The sequence below is a fragment of the Chiloscyllium punctatum genome, chromosome 2 (genome assembly GCF_047496795.1).
Source record: "Chiloscyllium punctatum isolate Juve2018m chromosome 2, sChiPun1.3, whole genome shotgun sequence".
NCBI classification, from domain to species: Eukaryota; Metazoa; Chordata; class Chondrichthyes; order Orectolobiformes; family Hemiscylliidae; genus Chiloscyllium; species Chiloscyllium punctatum.
In genome coordinates, this window is record NC_092740.1 from 115,472,226 (window position 1) to 115,495,588 (window position 23,363).

The 23,363-nt window shown below is 41.4% G+C and overlaps 1 protein-coding gene across 1 annotated transcript in view; it reads left to right on the forward strand.

Moving 5' to 3' along the window:
- The window catches only part of dnah6 (dynein, axonemal, heavy chain 6), a 310,227-nt gene that overhangs the window by 110,472 nt on the left and 176,392 nt on the right, over nucleotides 1–23,363 (forward strand). The window contains exons 33-38 of the mRNA XM_072587520.1: nucleotides 1,324–1,472; nucleotides 9,494–9,601; nucleotides 9,860–10,415; nucleotides 12,274–12,396; nucleotides 14,596–14,778; nucleotides 19,380–19,523. Of these exons, the coding sequence (XP_072443621.1) occupies nucleotides 1,324–1,472; nucleotides 9,494–9,601; nucleotides 9,860–10,415; nucleotides 12,274–12,396; nucleotides 14,596–14,778; nucleotides 19,380–19,523 (1,263 nt within the window). The remainder of the gene's footprint in view (nucleotides 1–1,323; nucleotides 1,473–9,493; nucleotides 9,602–9,859; nucleotides 10,416–12,273; nucleotides 12,397–14,595; nucleotides 14,779–19,379; nucleotides 19,524–23,363) is intronic.

Consider the following 23,363-nt stretch of genomic DNA (forward strand, 5'->3'; position numbering starts at 1 on the left):
CTCCATTTCATTGCTGAAGACCGCTGCTTTGTTGGAGCTGTTGTCTTTTTGATAAGGCTTTAAAAGATTGCATGGCATGATTTCAAAGATCCAAGCTAATCAGAGCAATTCCTGTTTGACAGACTGGACATGTGCGGGGGGTGGGGGGTGGGAGGGAATGGATGCTGAGAGATACCTTCATGTCCATGCGTCCAACCCCTGTCCTGAAGCCCAGCCCACACTCCAAATACCTCCACTTTCCACGCATTACTTAGCTGGTTCCTGGCTCCTCTGTGAATCTGTGACTCTGTCTCAGTGATCCTGCTAGGCTCAAGATGTGCCCGTCTCTGACTGGCTGGCAGTTCTTTGCTGGGCAGGGCTTCAGCCCCTGGTGGCTTCACTGCTGCTTGATTGGTGTATGGAGACATACCAAGTCTATCATTGGCTCTCCAGCTAACAGCACTTCAGATGCTGGAGATCAGAAGGGCTCATGCCCGAAACGTCAATTCTACTGCTCCTTGGATGCTGCCTGACCTGCACTTTTCCAGCAATACATTTTCAGCTCTCCAGCTAACAAGCAAGATCCCTAATTCCAGACCAAGATTCTGTCGAATATCACATTAGTATTGCTATATGCAAATTAGTAATTACAATTCCCTACATACTGAATTGACTATGCTTCCAAAGTATTTAATTGACTATACAGCCTTTTGATCATGACAGACTACATACAAATGCAAATCTCTGCTATTTTTGCCTCTAATCATCATAAATACCTGAGTCAGTTCATCTCTTGATGCTTTATTTCAAGAGATAAAAGCATAGACTATGTAACTTATACTGATAATTTAACACTCGGTGTTTCATCTGATCCAATGTTGACTAATCCTTCCTGAGGTTCAGCACCCATATCAGAATGTTTATTCTGAATGGGCTGTAACCAGTGTTTTAGTAAATAATAGAATAACATGTACTGCTTAATTTTCTAATCCGTTTGAGATAAAGCACAACATGCTTTTGACCTTTACGACTTTTCACAAATCTATCTACTGTTTTTTAGTGGTGTGTACTTCCTCATCATTTAGAAAGTAAGTTGCTCTACCTTTCTTAGATCAAGCTGAATTATCTCATTTTTTTCTACCATAAGGGTATTTGCCACACTTTTACATACTTTTTCATTTAATCTGTCAATTTTGAAACTTTCTGTTCTTATCTATACTGTGCACCATCTGATTTTGTCTTGACAGCAACTTGAGTATATGACTCTCTATTCCTTTAAGTTATTGATAAATATAATTAACAGCCACTATGATCCTGTTATTTATTTATTTTTGTATGTTTTAGGTCATCTTGTATTCAGAGGGCTTTGAATCTAGTAAAGTTTTGGCACGAAAGATGACCCAGATGTACAAATTATGCAGTGAACAACTGTCCCAGCAGGATCACTATGACTTTGGTATGAGAGCAGTCAAGTCTGTGCTTGTCATGGCTGGGTAAGCAGACAAGTTGGTATGCTTATCTTCAATTAAAAAAATGGGAAAATTGACTGGGGCTAGATTCTCTACTTATTGTTAGGATGTAAGGTTGGTGACTGTGCAGATCATTGAAGAAATCATTTGACTATGATTGAAATCAATGGAAATGTCTTAATTTTTTTGTGGAATATGGGTGTCACTTTGAGGGCAGGATTTGAACTAGGTGATATGTTAGGCAATTTCAGAGGCCATTGTGTCAACTACTTTGCTGAGGGTCTGGAGTCACATGAAGGCTGGACTAGGTACGGGTGTCAGATTTCCTTTCCAAAAGAACATGAGTGAACCCAATGAATTTTTATAATAAACGATAATAAATTTATGGTCACCAAAATGATAATAAGTTTTTAATTCCAGAATTTATTATTTGACATTAAATTCTATCAGCTACCACAGTAAGATTTGAACTCATGCCCCCAAAGCATTAGGTTGGTTTTCTTTATTGCCAGTTCAGTCACTTAATTTCAGCCATTTTCTTCCCTTGCAATCGGATTGTCCTGCATTGGCTCATCAGTTTTATGCTCTGGAGCCCAAATTCAAAATCTACCCAGTGGCCTGAAATTTGAAGTATAATTACACTGCTATAATTTTAGCCTTGATGAATAGATCACTAGCATAAATATATGAAGAGATAGCGGAAGCACATACATTCAAAAATGGAATAACCAAAAAGATTGATGGACAGCTAGTATATAATTTCTGTGTTTAAAAAGTGAGGCAAAATATATCCAGAGGTCCATATACCAATTTGTTTAACATTGATTGTAGAAAAGCTAACAAAATACTTACTCAAAGATATAATAGTAAGCAACGAAAAGGTTCAAGATGTAAAAGCACAGATTTCTTAATGGAAGGTTATACTGACTAATCTCATGGAATCTCCTGAAGAAGTAACAGAACAACAGCTACGAGCTGTAGTGGCTAAATTATTAATAATTTTAAAACATGGTAATCTGTCACTTAGAAAGCACACATTAATAAGGGATGGTCAATATGATTTTGTTAAGGGAAGCTTGTATCTTCTTGATTGAATTTTTTAAAGTTGTATCAAGGAGGATTGATGAGGATATCACAGTGGATATTGACTATGTGGATTTTAGAAAAACATTTGACAAGATCCCACATGGCAGACTGGTCAGAAAAGGAAAAGCTACTGGGATATATGGAAATGTGGCAAGTTGGATTCAAAATAGCTCAGTCATAAAAGAAAGGGTAATGGTTGATTGGCGTTTTTACAGCTGGATAGCAGTTTCCAATAGTGTTCCACAGGCCTTCGTTTTGGGTACATTTATGTGTATGGTATATATTAATAGTAATAGAGATGTACAGCACAGAAACAGATCCTTCGGTCCAACTTGTCCACGCCTTTCCCTCCAAACCCTTCCTATTCATATACCCATCCAGATGCCATTTAAATGTTGCAATCATGCTAGCCTCCACCACTTCCTCTGGCAGCTCAGTCCATACATGTACCACCCTCTGTGTGAAAATGTTGCCCCTTAGGTCTCTTTTATATCTTTCCCCTCTCACCCTAAACCTATGTCCTGAAGTTCTGGACTCCCCCACCCCCAAGGAAGAAACTTTGTCTATTTATAAGCCTCTATAACGTAACCCCTCAGATGTTTAGGACTTGATTGTGGGAGGCACGTTTCTTTATTCATTCACAGGATGAGGATGTCACTGGCTAAGCAGCATTTATTGCCCAGGTGACAGTTAAGAGTCAACCGTACATTGCTGTGGGTCAGGAGTCTCATGTAGGCCAGACTAAGTCAGGAACAGGAACAGTAAGGTTCTGTTCCTTGAAGAACATTAGTGATCCAGATGGGTTTTTCCAACAATCGATAATGGATTCCATGATGGGATTTGAACCTGGCACCCCAGAATATTAGGAGAAAGTGAGGACTGCAGATGCTGGAGACTAGAGTTGAAAAATGTGGTGCTGGAAAAACACAGCAGGCCAGGCAGCATCCGAGGAGCAGGAGAATCGACGTTTCAGGCATAAGCCCTTCTTCAGGAATGAGGCTGGTGTGCCAAGCGGGCTGAGATAAAAGGTAGGGGGGAGGGAATTTGCGGGAGGGGCGCTGGGTATACGATAGGTGGAAGGAGGTGAGGGTGAGGGTGATAGGCTGGAGAGGGAGTGGGGGCGGAGAGGTCAGGAAGAAGATTGCAGGTCAAGAGGGCGGTGCTGAATCCGGGGGTTGGGACTGAGATAAGGTGGAGGGAGGGGAAATGAGGAAGCTGGAGAAATCTACATTCATCCCATGTGGTTGGAGGGTTCCTAGGCAGAAGATGAGGCGTCGTGTGGTCAGTGTCTGGCGATGGAGGAGGCCAAGGACCTGCATGTCCTTGGTGGAATGGGAGGGGGAGTTAAAGCGTTCAGCCACGGGGTGGTTGGGGTTGGTTGGTCTGGGTGTCCCAGAGGTGTTCCCTGAAATGTTCTGCAAGTGGGTGGCCTGTCTCCCCAATGTAGAGGAGACCACATCAGGTGCAGCGGATACAGTAAATGATGTGTGTGGAGGTGCAGGTGAATTTGCGAGAGATATGGAAGGATCCATTGGGGCCTTGGAGGGACGTGAGGGGGGAGGTGTGGGTGCAAGTTTTGCACTTCTTGCGGTTGCAGCGAAGGTGCCGGGAGTGGAGGTTGGGTTGGTGGGGGGTGTGGACCTGACGAGGGAGTCGCGGAGGGAGTGGTCTCTCTGGAAAGCTGATAGTAGTGGGGAGGGAAATATATCCCTGGTGGTGGGGTCGGTTTGGAGGTGGCGGAAATGATGGAGGATGATACGATGTATCGGAGGTTGTTGGGGTGGAAGGTGAGGACCAATGGGGTTCTATCCTGGTGGCAATTGGAGGGGCAGGGTTCAAGGGCGGAGGTGTGAGGAATGGAGGAGATGCGGTGAAGAGCATCGTCAACCACGTCAGAGGGGAAATTGCGGAAGGAGGTCATTTGGGTTGTTCGGTAGGGGAATTGGTCCTCCTGGGAGCAGATGCGACGGAGGCAAAGGAATTGGGAATATGGGATGGTGTTTTTACAGGGGGCAGGGTAGGAGGAGGTGTAATCTAGGTAGCTGTGGGAGTCGGTCTATTTGTCGTAAATGTCTGTGTTGAGTAGGTCGCCCGAGATAGAAATGGAGAGGTCTAGGAAGGGGAGGGAGGAGTCTGAGATGGTCCAGGTAAATTTGAGGTCGTGGTGGAAGATTTTAGTAAAGTGGATGAACTGCTCAACCTCCTCGTGGGAGCACGAGGTAGCGCCAATACAATCATTGATGTAGCTGAGGAAAAGGTGGGGGGTGGTGCCAGTGTAGCTGCGGAAGATGGACTGTTCCACATATTCGATGAAGAGGCAGGCATAGCTGGAGCCCATGCAGGTGCCCATGGCTATTCCTTTGGTTTGGAGGAAATGGGAGGATTGGAAGGAGAAGTTATTAAGAGTGAGGACCAGTTCAGTCAGTCGAAGGAGGGTGTCAGTGGAAGGGTACTGGTTGGGTTGGTGGGAGAGGAAGAAGCGGAGGGCTTGGAGGGATTCGTGATGGTGGATAGAAGTGTATAGGGACTGGATGTCCATCGTGAAGATAAGACGTTGGGGGCCGGGGAAGCGAAAATCATGGAGGAGGTGGAGGGCGTGGGTGGTGTCCCGAACGTAGGTGGGGAGTTCTTGGACTAAGGGGGACTGGACAGTGTCGAGGTATGCAGAGATGAGTTCGGTGAGGCGGAGCAGGCTGAGACAATGGGTCAGTCGGGTTTGTGGATTTTGGGCAGGAGGTGGAAACGGGCAGTGCGGGGTTGTGGGACTATGAGGTTGGTAGCGATGGATGGGAGGTCTCCTGAGGTGATGAGGTTATGGATGGTCTGGCAGATGATGGTTTGGTGGTGGGAGGTGGGGTCAAGGTCAAGGGGGCAGTACGAGGAGTTGTCCGCGGGTTGGTGCCTAGCTTCAGCAGTGTAAAGATCGGTGCGCCAAACTACCACTGCGCCTCCCTTGTCTGCCGGTTTGATGGTGAGGTTGGGGTTGGAGCGGAGGGAGTGGAGGGCTGCGCGTTGTGAGGGTGAGAGGTTGGAGTGGGTGAGAGGGGTGGACAGGTTGAGGTGGTCAATGTCGCGGCGGCAGTTTGATATGAAGAGATCGAGGGTGGGTAAAAGGCCAGCACGGGGTGTCCAGGTGGATGGGGTGTGTCAGGGGGTGGGCGAGTGTCCTGGTTGAAGAAGTAGATGCGGAGGCAAAGGCAGCGGAAGAAATGCTTGATGTCTAGCCTCGTGTCGAACTCATTGATCCGGGAACATAGGGGGATGAAGGTGAGGCCTCTGCTGATTACTGATCGTTCATCCTCAGAGAGGGGGAGGTCTGGAGGGATGGTGAAAATACGGCAGGGCTGGGAGCTAGGACCTGGGACTTGGTGTGGGGCTGGAATTGGTCGTGGGGGCGGAGATCGGCATGGGGGTGGAGATTAATGTGGGGAGGGGGGAGATTGACGTGGGAGTGGCGTAGCGTGTGGTGTGGTCCTTGAGCAGGTGAGTGACATCACTGGGGGGCAGAAGTTGCTGCGGCAACGGCAGCTCCGGGGGCAGAAGTGAGGAAGATAAAGGTTTATTCCAGAATGATATCAATGGTTTAACTGAGTGGGTAGAAATATGGTGAATGGAATTCCATCCATATAAATGTGCAGGAGTGCATTTGGTGAGGGAACACAAAGCTAGTGAATCCACAATAAATGGGAGGACATTATAGGGGAAGTGAGACATTTTGGAGTGCATGCTCATAGGTCCTTTGGAAATGGCAGGACAGGTGAATAAGTTCTGAAGAAAAGCTTTTGGACTTGAAACCTTTGTTCTGTTTCTGTTTCTGTTTCTGATGCTGCTAGACTTGCTGAGTTTCTCCAAAATCAACTGCCTGAAGCAAAATCAGGTAATGTGGGAAAGAAAAATAAGGGAAAACTTTTTTTTGGATGAAGTGTGGAATACAGAAATAGTGATGCAATCCTGCAGCTATGTAAGATACTAGTTAGACCACAGCTGAAATTTTGTGCACAGTTTTGGTCATTGCATGACAGGAAGGATAAAATTGTTCTGCTGACAATACAGAGAAGATTTAAAATAATGTTGCCAGGACTTGAAAATTGCAGTAAAAGTTAGGTCTTGGAAAAGAGGAGCATGAGGGATGACTTAACTGATGTACACAGAATTATAAAGGTGGGGTAGAAGGAGTGGGAAGAAAAGACCCGTTTCTCTTAACAAAAGTTAATTATTAGGAGGAGAGATTTAAAGAAATCTGTAAGTGGGAACATGAGGAAAGAATCTTTTTTTCTTAGTGGGTTGTAAGTCTCAAGAATTTCTTGCCTGATTTTGGTGGTGGAGGCAGAAACTCTCAACTCATTTAAAGAGGTCATGTGCTCTTTGGGAAATAAAGAAATGTCCAGGAAGCTGGGAAGTCAAATTATGTGGGAAGCATTGGGAATGCCAGATCCCCTCCTACTGGTGGCAAAATGGTATGGCAATGGGAGTTTTGTCTGCTAAGAGCTCAATTAAGTAACTAAAGTGGGAAGTTAAGAGCTTGTATAATTTGACAACACTGGCTGTCTTTATGGGAGTGGAGTGCTTTGTTTGAACACTTCATAGCTTAAGGAGGTTTCCGATCTCTTAGCCAATTTTGGACCCAACGTGCCACTTTTCCTGGGACCCCATGTGTACTCACTCTCTTCACCAGGCTGCCATAAGCATTGCTAACATTCACATAGACCATGCCAAACTCATTATTTTCATCAGCAAGATTTCATACTTAAGTTTCCTAATTCACACTAGCAACTACCTAAAATGATTCTTTAACAATCTTAAAGATCTCAATCAGGCCAAGATCAAGTGAAATGAGCTCTCAGCCTGTCGATCCCTCTTGACAGATATTTTTCTACCACCATTCTTGTAAATTATTTTGGACCTTCTCTCGTGCCTCTGTTTGTGCTCCACTAACTTCTAAGCTTTCAGCAGAACATTTTACATAAAGACTGGCAAAAATGTGGAATTTTCAATGACCCAGAGTTGTTCAGAAGAATACCATAGATTCATTTATGATGAAGTTAGATAAATACATGAAGGAGAACAGAATAGAATAATCTGTTGATAATGCCAGATGAAGAAAGTTTAGAAGAGATACATGTGGAGCATAAACAACAGCATAAGCCAGTTGTCCAGTTTGCCTATTTCTGTGGTGTACATGTATACTGTACTACTTAACAAAGAAAAGATGATCTTTTCAATAAGCAGTTATCAATATAGCACAAATATTGGTGTTCCTTTGTCTTTTCATGAATAGAATTTGATGTTAATCTGCTCAAAATCACTATTGTTCAGATGCTGTTCAGTGTGGATCAAGACAGAATGCAGTGTTGTTCGAGGCTGAGCTATTTCCAGTAGCTGAATTAATGAACAGCTCTCAATTAAAACGTCAGATGGGGACCTGTCTGAATTATTGTTGAGTGCTCAGTTCACTTAGATCTCCTCAAATGCACCAAAACAGCTTGTGCCCACATGTAGCAAGGCCTGGACAGCATTCAGTTTATGGGCTGACAAGTGGCAAGTAATGTTCATGCCACACAAGTACCATTTCTAAAATAAAAGATGAATCTAACCAACTCCCCTTGACATTCAGCAGCTTTGCTATTGCTGAATCCCCCAATATCAACAACCTGAATGTTACCATTGATAAGAAACTGAACTGGACTAGCCAGTAAATATAGAGCAACTCAAATGTTGCCAAGGCTGAACCAGGCAATGTGATGGAATACAATCCTCTTGCCTAGATGAGTGCAGATTCAACACTTATGAAACCAGACGTTACAAGTTAAAGTAACATGCTTGACTGGCACCCATCCATCACTTCAAACGTTCACTGGAACAGAGCGCAAGCAGTGTGTACCATCTACAAGATATGCTACTGCGACTCACCAGCCTCTTTAGATTGTACCTTCGAAATCTGCAATCCCTCCTACCTAGAAGAACAAGGACAGCAGTTTCCTGGGGTCATCATCATCTGCACATTCCCTTCTTGAGTCATATGCTACCCTGAATTTGAAATCTGCCGGCTTTCCTCTCCTATTGCTGTCTCAAAATCCTGAGGCTTCTTATCCAATACAATGGGAATACCAACACCACATATGTTGCAGTAATTCAAGATACTGGTTTATATGTTCAAGGTCATTCATGGATTCCAGAAACTACCACATCCCAAAAACCAACAACTAAAACCCCATTGATATGTGTATTTAACAACTTTATCTAATGTATAAATCTGAAAAGAAATTGTACAAGTGTTTGACAAGCTAAATAAAAGTGTTAAAATATTGCCCTGCAACCACCCAAATTCTTTGAGATTTCTAAAAATGTGGAAAATTATGAATCTAATTTAAGAATCACAAGGAGAATTTTCAGAGGAATATTTTTTGGAGTAGATGATCGTAGTATTGAAGAGCTAAATTTGGAAACATTGCTAATAATGAAAGGACAGATACACATCCCAAAAGAAGAAAACACGCATGGTGTACTGTTAGATGGAAGAGGGAGTGCTTGAAAGCACAAAGAACTGTTAGGAAGTCAGGAAATGTATGTCAAATAACTGTAGGTTAATATTATGCTAATGTGTGTATAGGCAGAATTAATTGTTGCGGAGCAGCATATAATCATGTTTCTCCTGGATGTAATCTCATGCTGGTCCAAAGTCATAGCCCTTGTTGCAGTGAATAGGACCGTTCCAGGATGCACAAGACTTCTTGTGATGTCATAACCTTATTGAAGTAAATATAAAAATTAGATATTTTGTAGTTTTCAGTGTTCTAAAGCGGATTTCACAATTTATATATACACGTATCTCCGTATACGTTACAATTTCATGAGAATAAAAATACTCATTTTCCCAAAATATCATTTTTGATGTGTATTTAGTTTCATGTATTTAGCTTTGAAGATAATTTAATATTCCATTCACTTCTTCCCTTTAGGTCTCTGAAGAGAGAGAACCCAAATTTGAGTGAGGATGTTGTGTTGATTAGAGCCTTGAGAGATTCTAACCTCCCAAAATTTCTGTCAGATGATGCAGTGCTTTTCGGGTATGTAATAAGTTCTTTTCATTTGACCATCTGAACAAGAAATTCACTATTATCCTCTTCAATCTATTCACATTCTTTTGAATTGTTCTTAAATTTTCATTTAACCCTGAACATGAAAATTCACTGTGTTCTTCAAAAGGTCTCAGAAAAATTGATCATGCTCGTACATTAATAAAAGAACAAATATTGAATAGTGCATGCTTTGCAATGGTTTGACAATAGATTACAGTGATTTTGTTTCTTTGTTTCTTTCTTCAGTGGAATCCTTTCCGATTTATTTCCAGGAGTTGTTATTCCAGACCATGATTATGGTTCATTCGAGAAAACAGCTATTGATGTTATGCTTAACCGTGGCCTGCAACCTGTCTCTACTATGATTGTGAAGGTCATCCAGTTGTATGAAACCATGATTGTGCGGCATGGCGTTATGTTAGTTGGACCTTCCGGAAGTGGAAAAACTACAGTTTATCAAGTTTTGGCAGATACTCTTGGGACTTTGCACAGCGCTGGTGAGGATGATCCAAACTATCAGCCAGTAAAAACTTATGTGCTAAACCCCAAGTCAATCACAATGGGTGAATTGTATGGTGAAGTAAATAATGTGACAATGGAGTGGAATGATGGTCTAATGGCACTTAGTGTTCGTGCAGCTGTGAATGATGTAAGTCATAACCACAAATGGATCATCTGTGATGGTCCTGTTGATGCACTGTGGATCGAGAATATGAACACAGTCCTTGATGATAATAAGATGCTCTGCCTTGCAAACAGTGAACGGATTAAACTCACTCCATATATTCACATGGTCTTTGAGGTAAATTATTCTAGTTTTGTTTAATATATGTGCTTTGAAATTTGGGACTGCATCAGTGGTACACTTATGGAATCTCCGTGTCAAAGGCAACATTTTAACAACCAGTGAAGGGGGAATTCAGGTGTGATTGTTATGGGAAAGGAGCTGTTAAAGAGCTGGAAAATGATGATGTATTTGGAATCCAATACCCTGTCCACTCTTGAATTTCACCCAGGGGAGTATGTGGGTGATTCATTAAATATACAAAAATACACTTAACTCCGGACTGAACACAGCATTCTGGCTTTAAAAGATTCCCGAGCTCCATGCAGTCCACTGGTGCCACTGAGGAAAGAGCGCAGCTGGGGTGTTAGTCTAGTGAATCTGGTAGGCTGGGAAACCTTCAAACAATGAAACTGCAGCCATGTTTGTGTGAGAGATTACTGTCCACAGTGCTACTTCTGAGAGTGCGTTCATTCTGTTTGACAGGTAGTCTCCTACTTCTTGAAAGTCAGTTCACCTGTTTTTGACTTCATTCCGCTTTATCTGCTTTTTCTTACTGCTTACACTTTAAGAACAGCTTATGCAGCTCTTTCTTCTGACTTTGACAAAGAGCATAAGGAACTGTATTAGCAAAGCAAATAGGAACATCTGTCGAAACTGTTTTCTTTTCAATAACATGTCACTCCACAGGGCAGAAATGACAAACATGGAAAACTACTGAAAAAAGGCATACAAGCAGGCAGTGGATAGTGAATCAGCTCCCTCAATATGCAGTTGAAGAATAGATGTTCAACTCTAACAATATGCAATATGTTTGAGCAGGATATTCAGACCTTGCAAGAGATCACTGCTGCCATATGCAAGATGTATTTTACAGTTGACTAGGTGGGCACCCATTGCTAGAAGTATTTAAGACCTGGGGCGATGAATGTATATTTCTGCAATTCTGACCCCTATCACAATTAGATTAGATTACATTACAGTGTGGAAACAGTCCCTTCGGCCCAACAAATCCACACCGACCTGCCGAAGCGTAACCCACCCATACCCCTACATTTACCCCTTACCTAACACTACGGGCAACTTAGCATGGCCAATTCACCTGACCTGCACATCTTTGGACTGTGGGAGGAAACCGGAGCACCCGGAGACAACCCACGCAGACACGGGGAGAACTTGCAAACTCCACAGTCAGTCGCCTGAGGCGGGAATTGAACCCGGGTCTCTGGTGCTGTGAGGCAGCAGTGCTAACTGCTGTGCCACCGTGCCGCCTCCTTTAATAGTTTTTCACTATGTAATCCCACCTGACCTCTCTGATTACTGAGGAGACAAGAAAGCTGGATGTTAATGCTGTGATTGATTACAGCCAAAGCAACATCCAGTACTGAATCAAACATGTCCCAACTTGCTATTATCCTCCCAGTTTTGCACAGTTCTGTGAGGATACATTTTAAGCCCAAAGTCTCGACTGCCTTCACCGTCTGCCAGAGGGTTGGTCTACATTAGTACCAGTATTGTTTAAGCAAACAGTTGATCCTATTTTTAAGATAGTTGGTTATACCAGCAAACATTATGCTGACATAGTTCAAACATATATAGCATTCACTTTGCTGTTTTTGTGAAAACAGCCCATTAATTTTATTCTAAAATATATCTTTTGCAGTTCACATGTGATCTAATTAAAATGGTCAGTCAAATGATATGTTTAAATAATTTTACAAGCATCTGACTATTTGTCATTTTCACGACTTCTTAAATTATTTGGTGATTATACTCAATCTGTTATTAATTAGTTCTGATTGCAGTGCTATTGCACAACAGTTAGTAACAGAAATAGATGGTCAATTTATGAGAAATTCTTTTTGCTACCTTCCAGGTGCAAGATTTAAAAGTGGCCTCTCCTGCCACTGTTAGCAGATGTGGAATGGTTTACATTGATGCTGATGAGCTTAAATGGATGCCATACGTGAAAACATGGATGGCTAGCCATGCAGATCGTGTAAGACACAAAATTTATAAATTGTAATCCAAGTGTAGTAGAATGGAAGTGTTCTTTTAAAGAAAAATTCCGACAGAACCATTTCAGCTCTTCCTGAATTTACATGCTCATTTCATGAACACTTGATATTACCTTATCAATATAATCCTGGAGCATTTTCATTTCTGCCCCAAACGGTTTTATAAAGCAATTTTCTGTTTAAATTTCTTGTGCCTTTTGAGGTTTTTAGCATTTAATTTCCTCACTTCCACATCCACTATTTAGATACAGAAAAATATTGTTTACTTCTCTTCACTATGATGGAGATACAGTTCCCCAGATATTTGGGGTGGGAAGAGAGGTCAAGTTAAAGATCTTAACTTATTGGAATGTACTGCCTCTTTATGGCGTTGGATTTTAATCTTCTGATTTCAGCAGAGGTGCAGGACAGTCCCTGGCAGTCAGCTTTGAAAATGATAACCAACTTCCAGTCAGTTATTGAAATTTGTTTTTCATGGGTAGATACCAGAATAGGAGAAAGTGAGGACTGCAGATGCTGGAGATCAGAGCTGAAAATGTGTTGCTGGAAAAGCACAGCAGGTCAGGCAGCATCCAAGGAACAGGAGAATCGATGTTTTGGGCATCGGCCTGAAATGACGTTTCCTGAAGAAGGGCTGATGCCCGAAACATTGATTCTCCTGTTCCTTGGATGCTGCCTGACCTGCTGCGCTTTTCCAGCAACACATTTTCAGCCTAGATACCATAATATCCAATTCTCCCACTTTGGTACAGCAATGCTCAACTGTGTTCCTGAGCACTGCTCTGTGATTTAGGAGAAATTCTCTTTGTGTATGTGAACCCCTTATGTGTGTTGCCCAGTCTACACCTCAAAGCTCTCCTAATCTTTTGGAGCACATTACTTGATTTTTTTGGGGGGCCATGAAATGTTGGGTGGGAACTTCATGAGTTTTGAGAGCATTTGGGGTGGAGGAGAGAGGTCAGGTTAAGGATGTTGACTTTTTGGAATATGCTACCTCCTAGTGGCATTGCAATTTAATCTTCTGATTTCAACAGAGTGCAGAACATCCCCTGGAAGTCAGCTTAGATCCTGCTTTGAATATGATGATCAACCTCCAATGACTTCATTGGGGGCTGCCCTATAAATTTAACAATGTTCTAGAAGAACCTCAAGGCCCTTTATAGCAACATGGTGACAAAATTTGAGATTAAACAATATCAAGAGAATTTAAGACAAATGATAAAAAGTTAGATCAAAGTGGTAGGTTTTAAGAGTCATCTTAAATGAAGCAATATGGGTGGTGCGATTTAAGGAGAGCATTCCAGGTTTTCGGGCCCCAAGAAGATGAAGACATAGTTGCCAATTGTAGAGCGAAAGAAAGATGCAAGAGTCCAGAAGTAGAGGGTCATTGCATGCCTAGAGGATCTTACAAAGATATGGAGAGGCAAAACTGTGGAGACTTTGAACATGAGTCTGACAATTTTGAAATCAGGCTGTAAGACCTTTGTTAACCAGCATGTCTTTTCAGTAAATGAGACTTGTTGGCAGTTAGAAAATGGGAAATGGAACTTTGGATGATTGTAGCTTATAGAGAGTGGAAGATGCGGAACTGTTATGGGAGTATTGGAATAGTTAGGTTTTTAGAACTAACGACAGCTTGAATGAGGGTTTCAGCAACATCTAATCTGAGGCAGTGCAAGAGATTTGCTTTGTTAGTGGAATTATGTTACCTTGGTGATAGAAAGAATAAGGGTTGGGAAGCTCATCTTAGTGTTAACTGGAATGTTGAGATTGGAAGCAGTCTAGTTTTGCCTTGAATTGTGGATGGATTAGAGAATAAAGTTACAGGTTAAGTGTAAAGTTTTTTGCAGAGACTGAAGAATATTACGTATGTTGTTAAAGTTATAATTGTTTTGGAAATGGGCTTGTGTGTCAAACTTCCTTAATCCAAAAAAAAATTCCTTGCTGTGTGACAGTTGACAAAATGAAATTATAGTATAGTGACAGTTGTTTAGATTTTATTTTGATTGGTGTTTGTTTTGATTACTTGTCTTGGTGTGATCATTTAAGAACTCTGGAGTTATAAAATTGTACAGTGTAATGTGGAATTCAACCTAATGTCTGAATGATAAGGATCATTAATGTTTCTGAACTGAAAATTAATCAGTGGAATTCTAAATATATGTCTAATGTCTGTTTAGATTCCTTTAGAACCACAGCAGTATCTAATGGGACTTTTTGCAAGCTGTGTCGAAAATGGGCTGCACTTTGTGAACAAGAAATGCACACAGGCCATCTCTCAGGTTGACATTAGTAAGGTCACAACTCTCTGTTGTCTCCTTGAATCTCTGCTATTGGGAAAAGGTGGCCCAGATCTCCAGATGGTACGTGAAATAGTCTCTGTACTATAGAAGTAACTTAACAGTATACAAAGATCAATACAGCACAGGAACAGGTTTTTCAGACCTCCGGGCCTGCACTAACACATTTTGCCCTTCCATACTAAAAATATCTTAATTTACAGGATTCGTAATCCACTAATCCTTTCCTATTCATGTATTCATCCAAGTGCTTCTTGAATGCTGCTATTGTGTCTGCATCCATCACCACTTCAGGCAGCACATTCCAGGCACTCACCACCCTTTGTGTGAAAATCTTGTCTTGAACATCTCTTTTAAACTTACCCTGCTGCACCTTGAACCTGTGTTCCCTCGTAATTGACCTCTCCGCTCTGAAGAAAAAGCTTCATACCTTCCACTCTTGTAAACTTCTGTCAAATCGCTGCTCAATCTCCTGCATTTCAGTGAAAACAAAGCCAATCTATCCAACCCTACTTCATAACTAAAATATCCCATAGTAGGCAATATCCTGGTAAACATTTTCTGTACCCTGTCCAAAGCATCCACATCCTTCTGGTAGTCTGGTGACAAGAACGGTACGCAACATCCAAGTGTGGCTTAATTAAAGTTCTATAAAGTTGCAGCATGTCTTGCCTATCCTTATACGCAATGCCTATTCCAATGAAGGTAAGCATATCATAAGCCTTTTTTTGCTACCTTACCTACCTGTGCTGTCATTTTCAGTGATCTGTGGTCCTGCACACCCAAATCCCTCTGCATATCAATACTCTTAATGGTTCTGCCACTATATTATCCTTTCACTATACTTTCCACTTGCACTTGACCTACCAAAATGTATCACCTCACATTTGTCTGGATTAAACTCCATCTGCCATTTTTCTGTCCATGCCTCCAACTGATCTATATCCTGCTGTATCCTCTGACAATCCTCCTCACTATCCACGACACCACCAATCTTTGTATCGTCCTCAAACTTACTAATTAGACCAGCCATGCTTTCTTTCAAATCATTCCTGTAGACCACAAACAGCTGAGGTCCCAGCATTGATCCCTGTGGAACACCACTAGTCATAGCCCTCCAATCCAAAAAGCATCCTTCCACCGCTACTGTCTGTCTCCTATGACTAAGTCAGTTCTGTATCCATATTGTCAACTTACCACTGATACCATCTGACTTCACCTTTTGTACCAGTCTACCATGAAGGACCTTGTCAAAGGCTCTACTGAAATCTGTGTAGACAACGTCATTCATTTTTCCCTTTTGTCACCTCCTCAAAAAAAACTCGATCAAGCTAGTGAGGCATGGTCTCACCCACAGAAAACCATGCGATCTATCACTAATAGGGCCACTCACTTCTAAATGCATATAGGTCTTATCCCTGAGAATCTTTTTCAATAATTTTCCTACCACTGATGTGAGGTGTACAGGCCTGTAATTTCCTGAATTATCCCTGCTACCCTTTTAAAAGAATGGGACAACATTGGCTGTTCTCTAGTCCTCTGGGATCTCATCTATGGCCAAAGAAATCATCAAAAATGTCTGTCAATGCTTCAGCAATTTGTTCTCTTTCCACCCTCAATATTCTGGTATAGATCCCATCAGGACCCCAGGGCCTTATCTACCTTAATACTTTTTTTAAGATGCACAACACTTCTTTCTTTTTAATTGTAACTTGGTTTAGAAATTTGATACTCCCTTCCCTGAGATCATCCTCCACCAGTTGCTTTTCTTTGATGAATACTAACACAAAATATTCATTTAGGACCTCACCTACTACTTCTGGCTCCATACGTAGATTCCCACCTTTGTCCTTGGGTGGGCCAACCCTTTCCCTGGCTACACTCTCTTGCTTTTTATATATGTATAAAAAGTCTTGAGATTCTCCTTAATCCACTTTGCTAACGACTTTTTATGACCCCTTTAAGCCCTTCTAGTTCCTTGTTTAAGTTTTTTCCAACTTTCCTTATATACTTCAAGGGCTTCTTCAGTTCCCATCCTCCTAGCCCTTATGGATGCTTCCTTTTATCTTTTTGACTAAGGTCCTAACAGCCCTGGTCATCCAAGGTTCACGCAACTTGCCAAACCTATCCTTCACTCTATTGAACTTTTTTCATGCCATTTGAAATACTCCCATGTGTCCAATTTGGATTTACCCTCAAACAGCCGCCTCCAAACAACATTCTCCGGTTCCTGCCTAATATTGTTGTCATTCACTTTTCCCCAGTTTAATTACCTTCACCTGAGGACTGCTGTTATCTCTACCTATGAGTATTTTAAAACTCATGGTATTGTGGTCACTACTCCTGAAATGCTCCCTCACTGAAACTTTACTGACCTCACTGGGCTCATTTCCCAAAACCAGGACCAGTATAACCTCTTCCCTGGTTGGACTGTTTACATACTGTGTCAAGAAACCCTTCTGAATGGTCCTTACACGTTCTGTCCCATCCAAGCCCCTAGCATGTGGTGAGTCCAAGGCAATATAGGGGAAGTTAAAATCATTCACTAGAACAACCCTGCTGGTTTTACATCTTTCCAAAATCTGTCTACATGTTCTCTTCACTATCTCCCATTGGCTGTTGGGAGGCCCTCGTCATTGTGGTTTCACCTTTCCTGTTCCTGAATTCTATGCATATTGTCTTGCTGCACAAGTCCTCTGATGTATCCTCCCTCAGTACAACTGTGAGATACTCCTTTACCAGTAATGAAACTTCCCCACTCCTTTTACACCCCCTTCTATCACATCTGAAACATCTAAATCCTGAGACATTCAGCTGCCAGTCCAATCCGTCTTTCAGCCATGTCTCTGTAGTGGCAATAATATTATAGTTCATGTACTAACGTAAGTTCTGAGGAAGGGTCACTGGACCTGAAATGTTAACTTTGATTTCTCTTCATAGATGCTTCCACACCACCTGACCTTTTCCAGCAATTTCTGTTTTTGTCTCTAAGCTCAACTGCCTTGCCTATTATACGTCTTGCATTGAAAAAACATGATTTCAGGCCACCTGCTCTTTCCAGCAGCATTTCCCTGCCTATTTTAAGTCATGTTTGCTTTGTTTTCTACCTCTCCTTCAATTTTCACCTACTGCCCTATGATTTCTGTCCCCCTGCCACACAAGTTTAAACCCTCCCTAACCAAGTACCCCCACAAGGGCAACAATCCCAGTCCTGGTATGTTGCTGATGTATAGACCTTTACTAGGTGCAAGCAACAATCACAGATCTGACAAAAACACCAGTAACTGGGGAGGTTTATAAATATGGCTTAGAAAATATTTTGTTTGTATTTGTATGAAGCTGCACCATTTCCAGTGGATTTGATTTATTGCATGACCCTCCTCTTTAGCTAATAGAGGAATGCCAATAATCTTTACCATTAGTAAAGCATTAATTGTATTAAGATCTACAGCAAAACATTAACTTACAAAGATAACTTTTATAACCATAGTCCTCAAATCCATTTAGGATGCAATTACCAAACAGCAAGAAATTATGGCATACAACCCATAGTAGTTTGCATCTTAGTGTGAGCATGGTGTTCATTCACTTTATTGAGCAGGAGGCTTGGGGGCTGAACAGGCATACAAAGGCCAAACTTTCTATCCCAACACCACAGATTTTCATTGAAGATGATACTTTCGACAACACAGTGGACCAATTTTTGACATCAAAAGTTGAGGAAGCAATCAAAATACAGTCTTTGATTTTGAATACCCTTCAAATTGATACTAAATGTCTCCATGTTATTGTTTGAGATGTAGCACAGATGTGCTTGCCAATTGATGCCCAGATTCTAATCTGGGCAACAGTGAGCTTTTCAGCTCACACTTGTGCTGTGTAGGTGTTGAGTAGGCTTTGGGGATTCAGGAGGTGAGGAATTGATATGCTTAGTCCAGTTGCATACCTGGTCAATGGTGACATCCCAGAATCTTACTAGCTGAGAGAATTTAGTGACCTCAAGGCTAGATAGTTAGATTCCCTATTGTTGGATATGGTCACTTCTGTATTTGTAATGGCGGGGACTTCAGGAGAAGGCTGAAATAGATAATGTACTCCAGATTTTTCTCGCTGAAGTTAGATGGAAATGTATCAGCCTTGTCTTTTATACTGTCATTCTGAGTTGCTTTATTAATAAAAATAGGGATGTTTGCGCAACATTCTCCACTTAGTTGTTTAATTTTCCATGCCATTCACAATTGGATGGAGCAGGATATCACCGATTAGATCTGAACCATTTACTGTGGGATCACTTGGCACTATTGCACACTGCTTCCACTGTTCAACATGCGTGTGATCCTGCGTTGTAATTTGACTAGACTGGCATTTGTTTTTAGATATGCCTGATGCTTATCCCTAGCATGCTCTCCTCCTCTCCTCAATGAATCAAGTTTGCTATTTAAAATGTTTAACAGAAAGAAAAATCAAAATATGGTAATAATATTTTGCTCATAATAATTTTGACAGCTTACTTAACAGCTTGTACTTTAGAATCATGCTTTTGAATAATAATTCAAAAGTAATTGCAATTGATTAAAATTAAAAACTTAAAATGTGTTTCTAAAGAAGTGTTGGCTTGTTTCCTTTTTAAATCAAACTGTATAATCATATCATTTGTTTTAAAGGATCCTTCGCAATTGAATAGTGTTATTTGTCAGACATTTGCCTTCTGTTATATTTGGTCCATTGGAGGAAACTTGACTGAAAACTATTGGGATGCCTTTGATTCATTTGTGCGACATCAATTCGAGGATCATCCTGAGGCTAAGGTATCCACAAAGGGGGCAAATAAATAGTGGTTTTCAGTGCAATGAAAAGGGCTGGACAAAGTGTTCTCTCACTGTTCAATTCAGACACAGTTTGTATTATCCCCTGCCTGCTAGGAATATTCTCTTTCCTTTTGCACAGTAATTTTAAGAATTCTTGCTAAACATCAGCTTGGGCTTTTGCTCCCATACTGGGAAATCCTCATGGTTTAGACAATGCAGGACTTGTTACATTGCCATTGAATGTTGATGGGGTCAGTATTTCAGGCCAGTCTGAGGGCTGATCTTGAGCTGTGAAAAAAAATTCTTTTTGGCTGGGTGTTACTCTATATACAATTAATCCTATTTTTGACCAATAGAGCTTTGTAGAAGAAAAACAGGGCTCCAATCAAATTGATAAATCCATCTCAGGATACATATATGCCAACCTTAACCAACAAAATAATGAAATAGTAAAAGTACTGAACCACGATGAGGATGTTTCTTAATAGGCAGGAATTAAAGTGATCATTTAAGGAAGAGATGAAGAGCATTTTGTTCATAATACATTTCCTTGCTAGATGTTTCTCTATTTATTCCAGAATCAAAATGATATAAGTTCTTGTTTTCTGATTTTAAAGACGAGAAAACGCAGCTTTTAGAATACATTTTATCAAGGAAAATGTAGACTTCTGTTAGAGGGTTATAATGCACTTTGGCATATTCGATGTGAGCCCACACCGTTTACCAGAAACAAAATCTGATGACTAACCTTTTACTTTCAATTTATCTTGACTTTGATTGTGTATTTCATTTAAAACTTTGTCAATAATGTTTATATGATACCATTTCTGGTTGTCATGTTGGCTATATTTTTGTCTGCTTTTGTTAATGTACTGATATGCAAACCTTGATTTTAACCGTGATCAGAGGATACATATCTCTAAGTGTGAAGGTTGATTATAAACTGCATAGCTTAATAGATTGTTTGTAATTATTCATGTCACAGACTTCACTTCAGTTGGTTTAGTTTATTTTTACTTTAAAATGAATGAAAAGGAAATGGTCTTTGGTAAAGGTCAGAAATTCCTGAGTGAACTGACAAACTGAATGTTATTCTCCTTTCAAGTCCCTCATATTTTCCTAATATTGCCTTTGCCCTTCTCCCACCACTATTGAGGCTTTTCCCCCAACATCTATTTCCCTCATTTTGTCTTCTCCATTTTCATCAGGTTTTCCTTCCTATCTGATTCCCTGATTTGTGTTTTGCCATTTTCGTTCAGAAATTCCTTCTCGGTATCCTTTTGCATAATTGATTTCTTCTCCTTTCAGACTTTTTCTCTCATTTATCCCAATCTTGCCATACTGCCTTAATTACGCTTCAATTTGTGAAAATGTTTTAAGTTGCCAAGTAAATGAACATGCCAATCACAGATGTTAACTGTAACTAATTAACAAAGAAAAAGGAAAATTACTGGAGGTTGGCTAACGTGGTGCCACTGTTTAAGAAAGGGTAGTAAGGACAAGCCAAGGAACTATAGACCAGTGAGCCTGACGTCAGTGGTGGGCAAGTTGTTGGAGGGAATCCTGAGGGACAGAATGTACATATATTTGGAAAAGCAAGGACTGATTAAGGATAGTCAACATGGCTTTGTGTGTGGAAAATCATGTCTCACAAACTTGACTGAGTTTTTTGAAGAAGTAACAAAGAGAATTGATGAGGGCAGAGCGGTGGATGTGATCTATATGGACTTCAATAAGGCATTCAACAAGGTTCCCCTTGAGAGACTGGTTAGCAGGGCTAGATCTCACGGAATACAGGGAGAACTCACCATTTGGATACAGAACTGGTTCAAAGGTAGAAGACAGAGGGTTGTGGTGGAGGATTGTTTTTCAGACTAGAGGCCTGTGACCAGTGGAGCGCCACAAGGATCGGTGCTGGGTCCATTACTTTTTGTCATTTACATAAATGAGTTGGATGAGCGCATAAGAGGTACAGTTAGTAGGTTTGCAGATGACACCAAAATTGGAGGTGTAGTGGACAGTGAAGAAGGTTACTTCAGATTACAACAGGACCTTGATCAGATAGGCAAATGGGCTGAGAAGTGGCAGATGGAGTTTAATTCAGATAAATGCAAGGTGCTGCATTTTGGGAAAGCAAATCTTAGCAGGACTTTGCTGAACAAGGAGACCTTGGAATGCCGGTTCATAGCTCCTAGAAGGTGGACTCGCAGGTAGATAGGATAGTGAAGAAGGCGTTTGGTATGCTTTCCTTGAAGATGTTACCTAGTATGGTGACGAAACTTCTGAAAACAAACCTTTCAGCTCAGCAAGCAAACCTACATCCAGCTTCATGTGTCTGTCTAGATATATCTTAAATGACGCTATCGTGCCCGCCTCTACCACTTCCGCTGGCAACGCGTTCCAGACACCCACCAGCCCTCTGCATAAAGAACTTTCCACGCATATCTCCCCATATCTTTTCCCTTCTCACTTTGAACTCGTGAGCTCTTGTAATTGAGTCCCCCACTCTGGGAAAAAGCTTCTCGCTATCCACCCTGTCTATACCTCTCATGATTTTGTAGACCTCAATCAGGTCCCCCCCAACCTCCGTCTTTCGAATGAAAATAATCCTTATCTGCTCAACTTCTCTTCATAGCTAGCACCCTCCATACCAGGCGACATCTTAGTGAACCTCCTCTGAAAAATCTCCAAAGTATCCACATCCTTTTAGTAATGTGGCGAACAGAACTGTACGCAGTATTCCAAACGTGGCCAAAATACTGTACGCAGTATTCCAAAAGTCTTATACAACTTTAACATGACTTGCCAACTCTTGTACACAATATCCCTGTGTACAAGGTCCTGAACACTCAGATCTCTCTGTACATGAATTTTCCCCAGGACTTTTACATTTACTGTATAGTTCACTCTTGAATTGGATCTTCCAAAATGTGTTACCTCACATTTGCCCGGATTGAACTACATGTACCACTTCTCTGCCTAACTCTCCAGTCTATCTATATTCTGCTGTATTCTCGGACAAGTCCTTCACTATCTGCTACTCAATCAATCTTAGTGTCATCTGCAAATTTGTTAATCAGACTATCTATTTCTTCCTCCAAATTGTTTATGTATATCACAAACAACAGTGGTCCTAGCACAGATCCCCGTGGAACACCATTGGTCACAGGTCTCCATTTTGAGAAACTCCCTTCCACTACTACTCTCTGTCTCCTGTTGCTCAGTCAGTTCTCTATCTACCTAGCTAGTACACCCTGGCCTCCGTGCGACTTCACCTTCTCCATCAGCCTACCATGGGGAACCTTATCAAATGCCTTACTGAAGACTATGTATATGACATCTACAGCTCTTCCCTCATCAATCAACTTTGTTACTTCCTCAGAGAATTCTATTAAGTAGGTAAGACGTGACCTTCCCTGCACAAAACTATGCTGCTTATCACTGATGAGCCCATTTTCTTCCAAATGGGAATAAATCCTATCCCTCAGTATCTTCTCGAGCAGCTTCCCTACCACTGGCATCAGGTTCACCAGTCTATGAATCCCTGGATTATCCCTGCTACCCTTCTTAAACAAGGGGACAACATTAGCAATTTTTCAGTCCTCTGGGACCTCACCCATGTTCAAGGTTGCTGCAAAGATATCTGTTAAAATCCCAACTATTTCATCTCTCGGTTCCCTCAGTAACCTGGGATAGATCCCATCAGGACCTGTGGACCTGTCCACCTTAATGCCTTCTGGATTACCCAAAACTTCCTCCCTCCTTATACCGACTTGACCTACAGAACATCTATCCCTAACCTCAACATCTGTCATGACCCTCTCTTCGATAAATACAGAT